Source organism: Terrapene carolina, unplaced genomic scaffold, assembly GCF_002925995.2.
Source record: "Terrapene carolina triunguis isolate 2854851 unplaced genomic scaffold, T_m_triunguis-2.0 Scaffold69, whole genome shotgun sequence".
NCBI classification, from domain to species: Eukaryota; Metazoa; Chordata; order Testudines; family Emydidae; genus Terrapene; species Terrapene triunguis.
Window position 1 is genome coordinate 14,658,257 of NW_020664420.1, and position 17,921 is coordinate 14,676,177.

The window sequence follows — 17,921 nt, forward strand, 5'->3', positions numbered from 1 at the left end:
GTCAGTGCCCGTTTAATTTTATGGAGGCAATTGCACATCTCGGCCACTGAGAGTCTCCCTCCCCCTTTGTCTCCCGGAGAAACTGACGCTGAGTGGAAGCCCAGATTGAGGGAGCGGGGAATACAGGGGACAACACAAAGCCATCTCAGCACTGGGGGTATGAACCAAAAGCGCTAGACAAAGAGCAAAGGGGTGGCAAGAGTCTCATCAACAGCTAAGGAGATTCCTCCACCTCTCCGGCAGCAGCATCCCCACACAGCCAGGGGCGCGTTACAGTCAGTCCCCCCACCCCCTGCTCTCCCCTCCTTCCCCCTTTCTTTCATTTGCAAAAATTGCTACCGAAAGGGGGTGGGGGAAGCCAACAAATCAACCGAGCTTGGCGGTTTTTCCGCCCCTACCGATCGCGTCTTTGATTGGGCCGCTTAGGCTCTTTCCCCGCCCCAGTAGGCAGCGGCGGCGGCTGGGTCTCCCTGCTGCTGGGTCGGGACTGGAGCGTGGCTGGAGTTTGTGTGAGCGGGGCGCTGGCCGGGCGAGGAGGCGGCGGCAGGGGCGCGGGGAGCTGAGCGGGGCAGGCTCTGTGCAGCGGCCGCTACGGAGCCAGCCCGGAGCTGAGCTTGGGGCTGCCGTCTCTCGTTCTCGTCCACCAGGCAGCAGCTGCGGGAGTGCCCGCCCCGGCCCCCAGGCTGCACGGAGCGCCCTGCCCTGGGGGAGGTGCGGGGCTCACCTGGATTTATTTGCCCGCCCGCTGGCTGTGTGCATCGGCGGGGCAGTGCCCTCTGCCAGCAAGCCCTGCCCGCGCACGGCCGGAGAGAGGGCTGCCCGCCGGCTTTCGCTCCCTCCTCTGCCGAGCGGGACGCTCGCTCAGCGGGATCCATGGCTAGCGGGGCTGTGGAGCCGGTCTATGGACTTTCTGAAGACGAAGTAAGTCACTGGGGTTTGTGACCCTCTATCCCCCATTCCCGGCTGCGGCCCCAGCTCGCTGCTCGGAGGGGCCCGGCAGGAACGCCCTTGCACCGGCCCCGGGGCTGCCGCTGCCCTGCGCCGGGCTGTCCGCACAGCGCTGGCTGGGAGGAAGCTGTAATGCGGCTCGCGGACACCCAGCCGGGAAGGGCGCGGGGGCTGGGGCGGGTGCCCCGTGGGTAGCAGAGCCCGGCTCCCCGCCTGCAGGGTCCCCGGCTCCGGGGAGAGCCCCGGCGCCTCCTCCCCCCACTCCGCTCCCTTAATGGCGAGGGTCGGGCAGGGAGACGGAGTGTAGCCTCCCAGCCATTGCCGCTGGCCCCCGGGGAGCCGGGGCGGCGCTGGGCGAAGGCTGAGGAGCCCTTCGCAGCGCGCTGCCGGCAGGTGCTGTGAGGCCGGGGACTGGGCGCCCCTTGGTTGGCCACGGTCTCTGCTGCAGGGCTGGAGCTCGGGGCGGGGGCGGGTAACCCGCTGGGCCCTCGCGGTAAGGTCCCCGCGGGTGGGAACGCCGGGAGCACCGGTGTGTGCGAGCCGCGGGGCGACGACTCGCCAACCCGTGCTGCATTACTCAGCACGCAGGTATTTCCTAGCCTCGTGAACGGGCTGAGGTGCCGGCAGCGGCAGCCTCGCTGGGGTTCCCCTTCTCCTCCCCCCCACTCTCGGGGAGGGAGCGTGGAGACTGCGTGGGGTTTGACAACGGCCTGGCTGGGGGCTGGCGGAACCACTGTCAGCCTCCGCGCTGGGTTTAAACGGGGTTCAGGGGAAGGAAGGTATTGGGTGCGATCAGTGCCGACTACAGTTTCTGGCTGTGTCAGAGCAATCGGTATGTCTGCAAGTGTGACCGTAGGTCACCGGGCACACCCAGTGTGTGTGTGTAATATCGATTTATATCATAATAATGGAGGTGTGAGGTGCCTACGTAAATTATCTTTATCTGGCAGTGAGGCCACAGTTCAGAGAGATTTTTAACCGTATAGAACCTCCAATCTGCTCTCCTGCATAAAGCCCATCACTGTTAGTGTTTAGATCCAAAGAGCAGGCAGTGTCTTTATTTTAGGTACATACTTACCATGTACATATACATTGTCTCCAACTCCTGTGTCCTCAGTTTGTTGCTTGACTTCATTATAAACTCTTCTGGGCAACGTCTGCCTCTGCTTGTGTAGCACCTGACACAATGGGGCCCTGATCCTGACGGCCTCTTGAGTGCTGTATACAGTATAATAGGTACAGCATAAATCTGTTGGGGTATGGCCCCTGTATTTTTATTTATGTATAGACATGTGGCACTATATATATTATATCTTGGACATTTCAGTTATGTTGTACAGACACTCTTTATGCCATTGTAGTGTTACCTAGGCCTGCCTTGTTCTTTTTCTCTTATCTGATCTTTCACCTTGTCAGTAGAAAGGAGGCAGTGTCCCCCAGAAAGTGGCAAGATGCAGACATTCGGGAACAAAGAACCAGGCTTCAGACTGAGGTATTGTAGGTGGAAAGACAGCTGCTGCTCCCAAGTCTTATTTAAGGTCTCTCTGAACACAGTGTAGGAATACAAATTGCTCAGGGACTAAATACATTTTGTTATATATATATATAATGAACGAGACTAGATGTTTGGGTTGCATGCAAAGTGTTTTATATTTGGGAGCTAGTGTCAAAGTCAACCTTGTGATTAATGGTGTAATGCAGATGGAGCTTGATTATCTTATCTGTCCTGTTGGTTAGCCAAATTATGTAGTGTATGCTAGTTTTATTAACTAGTGCCTTGTGTAGAAAAATGGGTGGTGCTAAAAAAATAGAACCTTTGCAGACAGAATAATCCATTATACTGCATCTGATTGGAGACCGCATTGTTGAGATGCTGTGTGTGGCGAAGAATAGTTACCTTTGGTGAGTTTGCATAGTGGTCAATATAACAAATACCCAAACAAAGGTGACATGCTATATTAATAAACTCTTCCAATTTCGTGTATCTTCTTAGTGTCAACTTTAATGCTGCCACAGGCCAGCATCTTGATAACCAAGGAAGTAGATATGATGGGCATCATAGCAGGAGATTGAGTGTAAATGCTGTTGAACTACTCCAGTTCTTATTGAAACTGACTGTTGTACTCAAATTGAATCAAATCTAGGTGACTACATTATTGAATTCAAACTAGATAGGATCCTTTGTGTGTGGGTGTTGGTGTGTTGATGATTATTTGGTTTATAAAGCTGTGAAAGCGAACAGGTAAAAACAAGTTTTGTACAAACGTGGGGAGGAGAGAATGCATTAGAAGGGGTTTAGCTGTTCAAATGATTAAGATGAAGACAAAATTAGAGTCTCTCTACAATTCCTTTCCTCCCTCATCTGGCTTTATAAACCTTCTTCATGTACTCTTCAAAAGCAATCTTGGCTACATGTGAATTCTCAGGAACAAAATACAGTGGAAGCTCAATCTAACGAACTCTCAGCATGTCTCCTTATTTTATTGACTGGGATCATCGGAACACTTCTGATGTCACCCAAGCAGATCAGATAACCAGGATTCTATTGTAGTATGAACTGTAAAAGGCTCAGAATCCTGCATTGACATAGGCCTGTTACTGTAATGGTTGAGGGCTTTAATAAGCTGAAGAAACAACTAGGGCAACTGCTGTATCCTGCAATACTTTGCCACAGCATGGAGGTTTGGGGCATTTGTGTCTCAGAAGATCCTAGCAAATGTATAGCTGTCAAGAGAACTGAGGGAGAGCTTTTTCCCTTTGATACTAGTGCTTGTAAAAGGTGTTGGGTTTTTTTCATTTTATGCACAGAACGTATATGGCCTATACAGTGGAAATGCAGGCTTCCCATTCTCCTTCACCTGAGTAACTCAACCCTGAGTTGGAGGGAAGGAGAGGAAACAAGTTCCCAGTCAGGATTAGAGACCCATTGTGCTGTAGGAAGACATGGTCCCTGTCCCAAGGAGTTTACAATCCAAGAAAACAAGTACATCCCTCCTGCCCTCCAGAGGCCAATCTAATATTGTTACATTTTATGTATGAGCTTCCTATGCCTACTGTGTCTCTGGCCCCTCTTCTAAGGCTGTTCCATCATTGCTGGCACAAATGCAGTGATGTTTGTGGTAGGCATGCCTGTCCATTGGGAACTGGACTGAGATTACCAGCTTGCTGCATGTGATGGCTGCTTAGTAGCCTACGTGGGTAATAACTTTCCATTGCTACTGCTGTGGGCTGGTTTTGAACCAGTAATCTGGAGGTGAAAGAACCCATATCTCTCAAACCATCTGGTCTTCTGCAGACTTATTTTAGATCACAACTAGTTTTTAATTCTGTTCAAAGAAGACTTGTTTTGTTACACTGTTTGTGTGTATTTAGATGTTTAGTATCCATTCTAGACCCTATGTGCTTACTAATTGAAATAATTCATTTAAAAAATTAAGTTTCATGCATTTCATGACATAAATAACAATGCAACTTGAAAATAGTTAAGCACAAACTTAACTTCTATTCATATGTAAAGTCCTATGATGTCAGTAGGACTATTTGCATGACTAAAGTGAAGCATGTGCTTGAGTATTTGCAAGATTTGGGGTTAAACTACAGCCCTTGGATAGTACCCACAATTTTCTATAGGTCTCTCTCATACAGAAGTGTTTGTCTTCAAAGAATTTGATATGCATTTATTATATTCAGGTTTTTTTGTTTGTCTGTTTCCTCGACTGTACAAATAAACATGCACTTAATGTCACAAAACTCATTAAATAAGCAGAACTTGCTGTTCACTGTAAATAATTTTAAAATGTATAGTTGGTAGTTACACATAAACAAAATTCTACAGATTCTTTATATATAGTAAAGTATTTGGGTACTGATATAAGCATAATACTCTGGTGGGAGCTTTATCTATAGCTAAAAAATGCTAGTCCTTGGTATTGTCAGAACAATACTTCAGATTTCCCATCTTGAGTATACTTTCTCTCTTCCACTCTGTGCTGCATGCCTTTATTGTAGAGTCTTCATTTGTGCGATTTCCATTCAAGTGGGAGCTCCTGGTATGGAATAAGAACCAGAGATCTTCTTTGCTGGTTTGAGGGAGCTGAGGCAGAGAGAGTGCAAAACTATGGACAACAATCTAGGTGGGAAAAGAAGACGGATGTCTGCACTTGGCAGCATATAGAGTACAGACACTGCATGCCCATGCTTCTGAACCCCCAGGTATATACCTTAGGCATGTAGACAGTCATGTAAGCAATGCCTCCCATTTGTACAGTGCTACACACCACACTGACAAGTGTGGACACAGTCTGCCTTTCTCTGTGGTGTATAGCTACACATGTAGCCTCTGTACTCTATTCACTACTATAAGGGTAGACATAGCATATGTGGGCTTCTATTATGGTCCTCTGTTTCCTTGCCCATGTGCCTTCAAGGCTAAAGTATGTACTCAAATGGTGCAGGAAGCCTAATTTGCAAATACTGCTACCCAGCCAATCAGTCTGTTACAGTGTTAGTATATTAACATCTTGATATTTTTTTCCCCACTGGAGGACAGAGTGTTGCCCTTTGTTGAATCTGTGCAACTCTCTTTTAATTTAATAAATTTGAGTTTAGTTACATGAGCATAGCCCAAAGAACAATTTAACATTCTTTCATGTTCTTTCTCCCAAGCATATCTTTGCAAAGATCAGATTTTACAGCTCCTTATTCCAGTAAATAAGAAAAAATATATTTGGAGAATAAGCTCCATCAAACACACAAAAGCTATAGCAAAAGAAAATCCTATCTTCTGATTTTTTTTTTCTTTATGTATTTGCATAGTTTGTAGCCTTGAACATTTTTCCTGCCTTTGTGGTGTGCCTCCCCTACCAGTCAAGGGTTTTTTCCTTTTTTTTTCAGATTAGAAATAACTTGCACAGTTTTTGAGTCCCTCTTTAGTTTGTACAGTATAACCTGCTGACATAAGTTACCTCTTCAGTTGCTTTGTGACGCATTGTGAACTGTCACAGAGGAACTTGTGTGTGGAAATTACTCTGTCTCAAGAGACAACAAAGATGAAACAAAATAGCTCATGTGATAGTCATCACTATACACCAGTGGTTCCCAAACTGGGGTTCGTAAAATGTTACAGGGGGTTCTCAGGGAGGGGGGGGAAATTCCCTAATGGCGGACAGAGCTGTCCCTAGGGACCCTGGGCAGTAGGGTGACCAGATAGCAAGTGTGAAAAATCGGGACGGGGGTGGGGAGTATTAGGAGCCCATATTTTTTAAAAAAAAAACAAGCCCCAAATATTGGGACTGTCCCTATAAAATCAGGACATCTGGTCACCCTATTGGGCAGCACGGGGCCGGCAGCCTGGAGCCCCTGGGCTTCCAAGAGCTAAGCAGATCAAAGCAAGCATATCTATCACACTGAGGAGATTTAAACTTCAAGACTCCTTATAAGAAATGGAGGTGTATATATTTTGCTGTTTTTAAAATTAAATAGGCAGCTAGTATTGTTTTTAAAATTATTATGAAGAACAAGTTTAAGCTTTTGTTGTAACGTGCGTTGTTTGCCTGGACTGCTCAAGACCTGAATGCTTGTGTAGGAGGAACTCTTTGAGTTGTTGTCTTAAATACCTTCCTGCTGTTTCACATCTGATACTCCTTGATGAAACATAAGAGCCTTGTCTTATAACAAAGGTTATTCAAAGCGATACAAGCTACGAACGTGAGATCTTGGAAGAGTGTTGCCGTTTTCATAATGTAATAAAAATACTGTAATGATAAATAATAATTATAAAGTGTGTAATAAGCATGTCATAAAAACAAATTTTATATTTCCAAGATCACTGCTTTTATCATTTATACTCCGGTAAAGGAGAAAATCCCTGGAAATATTCATTTTTATGAGGGGGTTCGCAAGATGACATTTTAATGAAAGGGGTTCACAAGTTGTTAAAGTTTGGGAACCATTGCTATACACTAATATCCCCTCCCTCATTAATTCTCATGCAGTAGACTAGGTCAAGTAAGTATGTGTTAAATAGACATTAGCTTGGATTTCAAGTACTAAAAGAACCTCTGTGGCACTGCAACATTTTTGAATAAGCAATAATATAGCATTTAGAAATGAAACCAGAGAACTTTAAAATGTTATGGGAAGTGATACTAGTTGACTATATCTTTATCTTAGAGTCTGCAACGTTCAATTAGAGTAAATTTTAATAAGTCATGCTGAAATTTTAGGTGACTTCTGTGATTTTGATGCAGTGTTAACAATAAATACAGCTCCTATAAGACTCTCTCTGGTGGTAGATTGTATCACAGATGATGCATGTGGGAAGTGAGGTTGGCTTTTTGCATGTTATGTTTGACTGTTCCTGATGGAGTTCTATTGTTCTGGAGCAATCTCCCTTGCGAAACCACTTGCTTGTGCTGTAGAGCATCATTTGTACTGCTAACAAATGTGAGCTGCGCAGGTTTCAATGGTATTATGGGAGGTAGTCTGTAACATTCCCGAAGAAGAAACGATTACAGCTGGTTTCTTAAATGTATTTAAACCAGGCTATTACTATCATGATCTCCCTTGGATCCTGAGGACTTCTTGTTTTTTCTCTTTCTGTGGCTGATACTGGAACAGCAGTTTTGCTTTAAATTCCTAGTTTCACTTCCTCGAATATATTTGCTTACTCCTACTCCAAAGGTGAATTTCTCCACCCCTCTGGTCCCATGTCCCTTTCTTATTTTAGAGAGGGTCAGGCGCACATGAGAGTTGCACCAAAACAGCTGGGAGACTTTCTTTTTGATACAGTAAAGGAAAAATCAGAACTGGTTTTGAAGTAAGTGTGTGTAATTTTGTGTGCGCTTTTAGAGATGAGTCTGAATCAAAGCCAGATCTGAAAATCCCGGAGGTTCGGCTCAAGATCTGAACTCTTCAGTGTGGGCTCATCGCTCCTGATCTTTTTAAAAACTGAGACTCCAACTTGGATTTTGTGTGGGGTTTTCAAAACCACCTAAGTCAATTAGTGCTTTTGAAAACCCCTTTCTTAATTTACATTGAGGTGAGAAATCACCTGACTGATTGGAAGATTTTCTGCCTCAACATTTTTAAGTCACATATGCAATCTCTTGCAAATGTAAAAAATAAATACACCTCTACCCCGATATAACGCTGTCCTCGGGAGCCAAAAAATCTTACCACGTTATATTGAACTTGCTTTGATCCGCCAGAGTGCTGCTTTACCGCGTTATATCTGAATTCGTGTTATATCGGGTTGCGTTATATCGGGGTAGAGGTGTATAATCAGACACTTATCTGTGATTTGTCTTCCTATCTTTTCTGAATAGTCTATGATAAAACAAACTCTTGAAGTTAGTGATGACACGAACAATATGCTAGTTATAAGCAACCGAAAACATAATTGCACAATTAATTTTTCTGTCTTTGGACAAGCATTAAGTGAGTTTCAGTGGAAGATCTTCTAAAACTTTTTTTGATTTCTCTTCGTGATACTATTTTACTGTAAACTAGATTCCTAACACAGTGTCTAATAACCTTCCACCAGATATGATGTAAAATTCTATGTTCAGATTACAAAGTTGAGATAAAGAAGCATTCTCTCTTTGAAGCTAAAATGTAAATATGTGTTTTACGTTGAATCTATCGGGTATACTGCTATTAAACCCTTTTGTGGGGCATTAGTAATGAAATGAGGCCAGTAAAAATTCTCACATGCCAGTCAAAATCTTCCTTAAACCTAGTGAGTTTTGTCATTTATCATTTAATACTTATGGGGGCAGATCCTCAGCTGGTGTAAATTTCCATAGGTCCACTGAAGCCATAACTATTTACATCAGTTGAGGATCCGCCCAATGGCGTTTAAAGATTGATGAGCATTGATGTTGTCAATGGCCTGCCTTCACGGTGTGGCTAAACTTAAAGATTATCTGCTATAGAGATTGGCAGCCTAGCTTGCAATCCTAAAAACAGGGATGCTTGTTTACTGCACAAATATAGTAAGCTTTTTTTAAAAGCTGTACACAGCTTTTAATATTTTTTTTAAACAGCATCTTTAACTGTAATATTTGTCAACTGTTTTGAATAGTAAAACATTGAAATGCCATTCTGCTGAAAGAAAACTTTAAAAAAAAATGACTGGTGTATATAACAAATGCAATAAACTGCTAAATAACTGAAGATTTCACCATTATTAGGCAAGAAAGGCAAAAGTTAGTGTTCCCGTCTTATTGGAACACTGTGGTGCTATATAATTATTCTGTGCTGTATTCAACAGTCTGTGTCTTGAATATACTTGCAGCACAAACACTAAAACAGACTATATAGCTGTGGCTTCCAAAGTAGCCTAAGAGATTTGGACACCTAATTATCATAAAAAGAATGCTATCCACATTGCACTGTAACAATCCCACCATCACAGGTTGACTAGCCCCTTAAAAGTGAGCAGGGTCTAGTGCACCTATGACTGATCACCTGCTGCCTAATTGAGCTTAAGGGAAAGCATCTGAGCCTGATAAAGGGGGAAACAGGGAGAGGAAGCTGTGGCAGTTTACATTGACCTAACCCATGAGTAGACCAGGTCTTAGAGGCTTCTGCTATTCTCTGTTTGGAGTTGTTTTTCTGGTTAAGAGCACAGCAACTTGGCTGTATCGACCTAATTGCAGTGGGAACAGTGACCCGTAATTAAAAAATGGGCTGGAGGCTCTCTTCAAAATAAAATAAACTACAAAAAAAGAAAATAAAACCAAAACATTTTAAGAGACAAAATATGGAAAATTCCACCTTAAGCCTGGGGCAAGTGCTAAGTATTTTAGAAAGGTATGAGTGTGCAAAGGCAGGGAGGTTGGTAACCTCTCTGAGACATCACAGCCAATGCTATTATTCTTAGTTTACAGTCACTTGCAATTGTTGGAAATATGTACCATACAAAAAGGCCAGTTACGTTACTGTAACTGCATACATATTCCTCCTCCTCCCCACCTTGGGTACTGTACAGAGTTTTTATTAGTAAAATAGAGAACTGACTCTTGCATCAAGATCTTGTGAAGAGTATTGGCTGCATTAGATGTTTGCATTTAATAAGCAACTGGCACTATTATGAGTGTCAAGGATGTAAGTAATTACATATGTGTTTATTTTCTTGCTGTGACTTAATAACAAAATTACTGGGTTGCAGTTGTCTGTGTAGTACAGTAATTTTGTATTTTTTTTTAAAGGCTTGCCTTTAAACCTGCTTTTAATGAGCAATTGGTGTGTACTTGATAGCAGCCGCACTAGCAAATAAAGTACTAGCTTAAAGTATTTAAAGTATTGTAAAGTAGTGTAGTTTGTTGCATTAAAATGTGGGTTTTGTGGTCTGGCCAACCAATGTCTTTTACTACAGTGGAAAAAATAGGCTGTCTTGTACATTCTCTTGAATGCTGGCGAAGTATTGTGCTGGATGGATCTCTGCAGCAGTTTCAGTAACACTACTGAGGTGCTTGTGAAAGAGAGCTTAGCTTCTCCATCTCTTCCCTTTGTCTCTTGGTACAAAATTGTTTCAAGCTAATCATTTCATGGACTGGCCGTTGGAGGGCACTGCCTAATGGTAGAATGAAAGTGATTCCTTCTATCATTGTGCATCATTACGGCTGTCTTGAAAAAGAAACCTTGGCATCCTGTGTAACAGCCCAACGTAATTCTAGGGAGGCATCAGGCTTCTTGATATTATGAACATGGTTCTGTGAGGCTGTAGCTACTTAATAAGCCTGTGCTATGCTGTTTTCTTTTTGAGCTGCTATAGCCAGTCAGACATTGAGTGAAATTTGGCTAGAGTTTTCAGAGGGGAAGCAACAGGGGTGGGCTTTCAGATGTTGGAAGAAACAGTATCACAGTCTGAGGAGGTGATTGGCATCTGCAAGTGTGAGGGCTTCACAGGGCATAGCCCCTGCCTCTTGTAGCCTGGATGTAGCTCCTCCTTGACTATAGACTACCTGTATTACAGACTTGATGCATCTTCTCAAGGGAGCTGTGTCAGGGATTGTGGGATAGATGCAACAATCCATGGGTCTCGGCCACACTGTTGCAGTGCTGCATCTGAAGCTAACAGATACATGCAACACCTATTCACAGAGTCCTGGTGCAAGAAGAAATGGTGGAGTATTATCTAGTGAAGATGAAAGCTTGGATTTCAAGTGAGCCACTTGCATGAGCTGCTTGGGCTGATAACTGAAGCCAGGTTTAGCCCTGCTGACTGATTTAAATTAGAAGGAGATGGGAATTTAGTAAACTTGAGAACAGTAGAACCTCAGAGTTACAAACACCAGAGTTGTGAACTGACCAGTCAACCACACACCTCATTCGGAACTAGAAGTATGCAATCAGGCAGCAGCAGAGACAAACAAAAAACAGTACAGTATTCTGTTAAATGTAAACTACTTTAAAAAAAAAAAGTATAGCAGTATTTTTCTCCAGCGTAGTAAAGTTTCAAAGCTGTATTAAGTCAATGTTTGGTTGTAAACTTTTGAAAGAACAACCATAATGTTGTGTTCAGAACATTTCTCTGAACCTTTCAGAGTTATGAACAACCTCCATTCCTGAGGTGTTCATAACTCTGAGGTTCTACTGTAATACAGAACCCTTTGAGGGATGTAGGCTTAGGGCTTAAACAAGATTTGTAAGGGGTGTAAACTGGGTTTTTTGTAAGTAGATTTGAAATCTCCTGCCCTCCAAACCACAGCGAGCTCTGGATACGTGATACTTTGCATTGTAACAGCTAGGGGGCAATAATAAATCATAGGAGCAAAACCAGAGATATATTCTTTTCAACAGAATCTTGACCCATTCAGAGCTTCTACGTTCTCTTTTTTTGCAACCTATGGAGTAAATCCTACTAACTTTTGGTTCCTTTTTTCTCTCTGGCTTTCATTCATACTTCCTTGTAAATGTTAATTTTTAATGGCTTTGCGTACTACAGCAGCAAAACAAATGTCATCAGATAGCCCTGTGCCATGTGACAGAAACAAGTGCAATTCTGTAAACATTCCAGTTCAAGAATGTGACACTATACCAGGAAAGAAGAACACAGTTCTACTGCTGGTCACTGCAACTCAGTTTCGTGTTTACCATCAGCTGGAATTAAGAAGTGTGTGGCTTTCAAAAGCCTTCAACCCACTGTCCTACTGACTTTGATATTGTAGCTTTTTGATAATAAAAGCTAAGGTATGTGTGATGGGTTGGATCACAGAAACCCCCTTGGGACTGCCAACTGATGTGCTGAGACTACTTCTAACCTGTTTTCCTTGCCTGTTTGAGCCAGGTGTGGTAGCCTACTACAAACCCAGACCGAGGTCTGAACAAGTCCTCCAAAAGCTGCAGGCTTAACTGAAAACAGCTTAAGAAGTGTTACTGTCTCCAGCACTCAGATACCTAACTTCCAATGGGATCTAAACCCCAAATAAATCCATTTTACCCTGTATGAAGCTTATACAGGGTAAACTCATAAATTGTTCGCCCTCTATAACACTGGTAGAGAGAGATGCACAATGGTTTCCCTCCGCCCCCCCGGTATTAATACATATTCTGGGTTAATTAATAAGTAAAAAGTGATTTTATTAAATATAAAAAGTAGGATTTAAGTGGTTCCAAGTAATAAAAGTGAATTACCAAGCAAAATAAAATAAAACACGCAAGTCTAAACCTAATACTGTAAGAAAGCGATTACAGATGAAATCTCACCCTCAGACGTTTCGGTAAGCTTCTATCACGGACTGGACGCCTTCCCAGTCTGGGCCCAATCCTTTCCCCTGGTACAGTCCTTGTTTCAGCACCGGTGGTAGCTAGGGGATTTCTCATGACTGCAGTCCCCTTTGTTCTGTTCCACCCCCTTTAGGGTGACCAGATGTCCCGATTTTATCGGGACTGTCCCGATATTTGCTTGTTTGTCCTGTGTCCCGACCGATGTGCGGTCGGGACACTGGACAAACAAACAATTTTGCCCTCCTGGAAGGGCTCTTGCCCCACCCCCACCCAGACTCCGCCCCCTCCTCCCCCCATTGGCTCCCTCCCCAAATCCCCGCCCTGGCCCCGCCTCTTCCCCAAGCACGTGGCATTCCCCCTCCCTCCCAGGCTTGCCGCTGTAATGGCGGCAAGCCTGGGAGGGAGGGGGGGTGGTCGGCTTCCAGTTCCTGGAGCTGGTGAGTACGGGCACCAGGTGGGCAAGGGGGCTGCTCCCCCAGGAGGGAGACGGCGGGGCTCCGGACCCCGGCAGCGGCGGGCGAGAGCGGCTCGGGGCCGCACGAGTGGCCATGTAAAGTTTATCAGCTCGGGGGGACCCCGGCCGGTCCTCGCCCAAGTAGGGGGGTGGTAAGGAGCAGAGTCCCCCCCATCCCCCGGCTCCTCAGCTGAGCCCCCCCGTCTCCCTCCTGGGGGAGCAGCCCCCTTGGCTGCCCGCCCGGTGCTTCCAGCTTCAGAAACTGGAAGCCGGCCACCATCCCCTCCCTCCCAGGCTTGCGCCGGCATTACAGCTACAAGCCTGGGAGGGAGGAGGAATACCGCTCAGCTGAGGAGCCAGGACGAGGGGGGAGGGGAGGACTCGGCTCCTTACTTGGCCTGCGGCGGCCGGCGGAACATGCTGGCGCGGGGCAGGGACGCTACCCCCCTACAGGGCAGGGCGAGGAGCCGGCCGGGGTCCCCCCCCAGCCGATAAACGTTACGTGGCCATTCGCGCGTCCCTGAGCCGCTCTCCCCCGCCGCTGCCGGGGTCCAGAGCCCCACGCCTCTCCCACTCGGCTGTGCTCCAGCGGCTCCTTCCCCGCGGGACGCGCCGCATGTGCCCGGGGCCTGCTAATTCCCCCGGCCCCCGCCCCCCCCCTTTTTTTTTTTTTTGCTCCGCGTCCCGATATTTCATGTCAGTGATCTGGTCACCCTGACCCCCTTGTATATCTTTTGCATAAGGTGGGAATCCTTTGTCCCTCTCTGGGTTCCCACCCCTCCTTCTAAATGGAAAAGAACCAGGTTAAAGATGGATTCCAGTTCAGGTAACATGATCACATGTCACTGTAAGACTTCAAGCCCTCATTCCTCCCAGCCTGACTTGCAGGACAGCCTGCAAGCAAACAGAGCCATCCACAGTCAATTGTCCTGGTTGATGGGAGCCATCAAGATTTCAAACCACCATTAATGGCCCACACTTTGCATAACTACAATAGGACCTCAGTGTTATATTTCATATTTCTAGTTTCAGATACAAGAGATACATTTATACAAATAGGATGACCACACACAGTAGTTTATAAGCTTTGTAATGATACCTTACAAGAGACCTTTTGAATGAAGCATATTCCAGTTACATTATATTCACACATTAGCATATTTTCATAAAATCATAGAGTGTAATGTCACAGTATGAATTTAAAACACTTCTTGTGCAGCAAATAAATAAATTGGCTGTGGAAATAAGTAAAATGTTGATAAGGAAGTACTGTCAAGTCTGACGTGCCCAGACTCTTACTTGGTGGGTGTGGAAGCTTTATTTAAAACAAACAACCAAAAAAATATAACATAAAACTCTCTGAACTGCTTGTCCCTCTAAAATGAGAGCTGCTACACAGATACAGTCCTGACTGGGCAACAAATGCAGTATATGTAATTGCAGTTTTCTCCCTGAGGTCTTGATCTTGATTCTTATGAGCTGGCAGGATATGGCTACATGCCAGATTTGTGCTTTTAGAGATCAGGATTCTTGTAAATTTTAAAACCCTACTAGTCATGAGAATGGAGGCAGGAAGCATGGAGGAGAGCACATGTGTGACTGCAAGTGCAAGCCAAAACCAAGCTGTTAAATCCATTTTTTTATCTTTCTCTTTGGATAGGTGTTCCTTCTTTTAGTCTTGTAATAAAGGAAAATTAATTTTCATTTTATTGGAATCATTCACACCAACTCACTATGTCTTTATTAATATAATATATTTTATACACACACACACCATGCAGGAACTAGTATTCAATAATTTCTTGGGTTTTTGTTTTTGTTTGTTTTTTAAGCTTTGGGAAAGTTCCAGTTCTAGGCTGGAGATAAACTACCATATTTCCTGTACTTTATTATTTAGCAAATCAAAAATTTTCTCGATTGCACAACTTCTACTGGACTTTAAAATCTCTTATGTATTATCACACCAAATAGCATTACAGGGTGTATGCACGAGAGTGAGTAGAAATAAGACTTTTAAAGCCTGGGATTCTTCTCAGCAACTGAATGTGTTTGGTGGTTGTGTCATCAGAAAACTTAGATTCTGGCCTATTGCAGTGATGCCAGGCTTGAGATAAATGATATCAAGAGTACCTCTCTGTAAGGTCTGCTTTCTCCTTGTGCAAGTGGAGCAGCAAAATTAACTTGACAAGATCTCTAAAGAACCTCTGCTTTCCACTTGGTTCCTCTGCTCATGCCTGGGTTGGGGTGGTAGGAAGGTAGAGAAAAACTAATCTCCGGGTAATAAAACGAAATGGGAAGGTGACGCCATCAAAGATTGGGATTTGATTGCATTTATTCTGAGATCTGTGGAGAAAAAGTTTATTGCATTGGCTGAATATAAATAAGCAAACCCAACAATGGCAAACTGCTGGATGGGGCTGCATGTTCCTTAATGTGTTAGATTATTTATCTCGATATTTATAAAACTGTAGAGGTACCTGTTCAAGGAATACATATATTAAGAATGGCCTAAATACTGTAACCTCAAGCTAATATATACTTTCATCTGTTGGGGGAACATGGGAGTGGGGGGGGCGTGGGGGGGGACTACCTTTCACATGCCACAATATTTGGGTCCTAATAGTTTAGGAAGATTTCATGTCCATATGTATATGATCAGAACCATCAAGCTATACAATTTAAATAGCTATCACTTGTTTGCAAAAACTTATTTAACTTTCTTAGAGTGACCTTTTGATAAAGAACTCAATCCTGACCCGGCGCAAGGGCTGGGCCTGCCCGAGAAACACTCCGGGGCCCTGCCCCTCCGTGCCAGGTGCACCAGGTGAGGGCAGGCAGACTCAGCCTGACAGGATCCAAGTGCGAAGGGACTTAGTGCGAGGGGGGATCCAGGTGTGGGGTGAGAGGGTTCTGTGTGGGTGGCTCAGTGTGGGGACCGGGTGCAGGGAGTTCTGGATGCAAAGGTGCTCGTTTTCGGGGGAGGAGGGTGTTCCAGATGCAGTGGCAATGGGACTCTGCAGGGGCAGTCCAGATGAAGGTGGTGGGGCTCAATGGGGTGGGGTTTTGAGTATGGGGGCTTGTCAGGGTGGTCAAGATGTGGGGGAGTGGGGGCTTGTCAGGGTGGTGGTTTAAGTGTGGGGGGCTCAGCAGGGTTGCTCCAGGTGCAGGGGGGGTGTGGATGTGGAGGGAGAGCTCAGTGGGGTCTGGGTATGGCGGAAGCGAGGGTTCAAATGCAGGGGTTGGGGGCTTAACAGGGGGTCTGGATGCAATGGGGGTGGGGTTCAACAGGGAGTGCTGGGTGTGAGGGTGGGTGGGACTCTGTGGTGGAGGTTTGGGTGTGTGTGGGGTCTAGATGCCCAGGGGTTGGGCAGATAGTGGAGCATCTCCCTGTACAGTGACCCCTCTTCATGCAGCTGAGGAGCAATGGGGTGTGGGAGGGTGTAGAGCTGGGGGAGCTTTCTGGGAGTGGGTCAGCCCTGGCCTCTCCGTACAGGGGAAGTGCACTCCTACCCCATGCCTAGCCCAACCAGGACTAACATTTGAGCTTGGCGCAGGGTGTAGGAGCCACACGTTGGGGCATCTCCAGCCCTGGGTGAGGCTGGGAAGAGCCGGATGCAGGAGAGGGGGCTCTGGATGCAGGGGGTAAGGTTTGGTGGAGTGGAGGTGTGTGGGGGTGCTGGGTATGGGGGGGGGGAAGCTGGATGCATGGGGGTGGGTCTGACCCAGCACCAGCCAGGGTATCCCCAGCAGTAATTTACCTTTCCTCCGGGTGCCCGAAATGACGCACCTGTGTTGCTGGGGAGGGGCATGGGACTGCTCTTGCAGTCATTTTTCTGTGGGGAAGCAAAGAAATCTGCAGGCACATGAATTCTGCATACGTTTAGTGGTGCAGAATTCTCCCAGGAGCAATGTGCGTGCTATAGGCGTATGAGTTCTCTAGCAAAGAGAACTGGGAGAGCAATTGTGAGTTTGTTCCCTATGCTCGGGGGCGGGGATCAAACAGGGCTGGCCTTAGGAAAAATAGCGCCCTGGGCAAACTTGTGTTTTGGCAGCCCCGGTCCTCCCCCAGCCCCTCCAGGTTGCCCCTAGGCCCTGGGGGCCTCCTCCCCTCCCCCCCCCCCCGCCATTGCCCCAAGCTCCCTTCTGCGGCTTCGCACTCCCGGGCCCCCCTGCTCCTTGCCTCTTGACTATGGCGCCTTGGGCGGTCGCCCACCCAAAATGCCGGCCCTGGGAACAAAACAAACCCAGACTTTGACTCTGTAGAGTCCTTACATTGTTCACTTTTGCTGATTGGTGGTGTTGAGAGAGCAAATGTGGGCTTTGATGCAGTGGGTGATGATGTAGTAGGCAGTTACATAATTGGTTGCTCAAGACACACTAGCTGTTCCATGGAGTATTATATATAATATTACTACTGGGGAACTCTCACTCAATCCATGGATAACTAATAACTATTTTCAAGTAACTCTGCTTCAGTATTCTAGCAAGACTTTGACCTAACCAGATCTTGGTTCACTGAACTAAATTATACCTGCATTTAAAAAAATCTCAGCCAGTATTTGCTTGTTTGGACTCCACAAAATGATCTTTAAACTGACTTTTGGAATAAGAATCTTTAACAGAGCACAAGACTTTCTGCAGTCACTGAGCCAACTCCTGGTTGTAGTTCAGGGGTAGGCAACCTATGGCACGCGTGCCGAAGGCGGCACGCGAGCTGATTTTCAGTGGCACTCACACTGCCCGGGTCCTGGCCACTGGTCCGGGGGGCTCTGCATTTTAATTTAAT

The 17,921-nt window shown here is 45.6% G+C and overlaps 1 protein-coding gene across 3 annotated transcripts in view; it reads left to right on the forward strand.

Moving 5' to 3' along the window:
- Positions 1-555: 555 nt before the first annotated feature.
- Positions 556-17,921, forward strand: part of NEDD4L (NEDD4 like E3 ubiquitin protein ligase) — a 336,647-nt gene continuing 319,281 nt past the window's right edge. For all 3 annotated transcript variants that reach the window (XM_024217469.3, XM_024217470.3, XM_024217471.3), the window contains exon 1: positions 556-921. In XM_024217469.3, the coding sequence (XP_024073237.2) occupies positions 874-921 (48 nt within the window). In that variant the 5' untranslated portion in view covers positions 556-873. The remainder of the gene's footprint in view (positions 922-17,921) is intronic.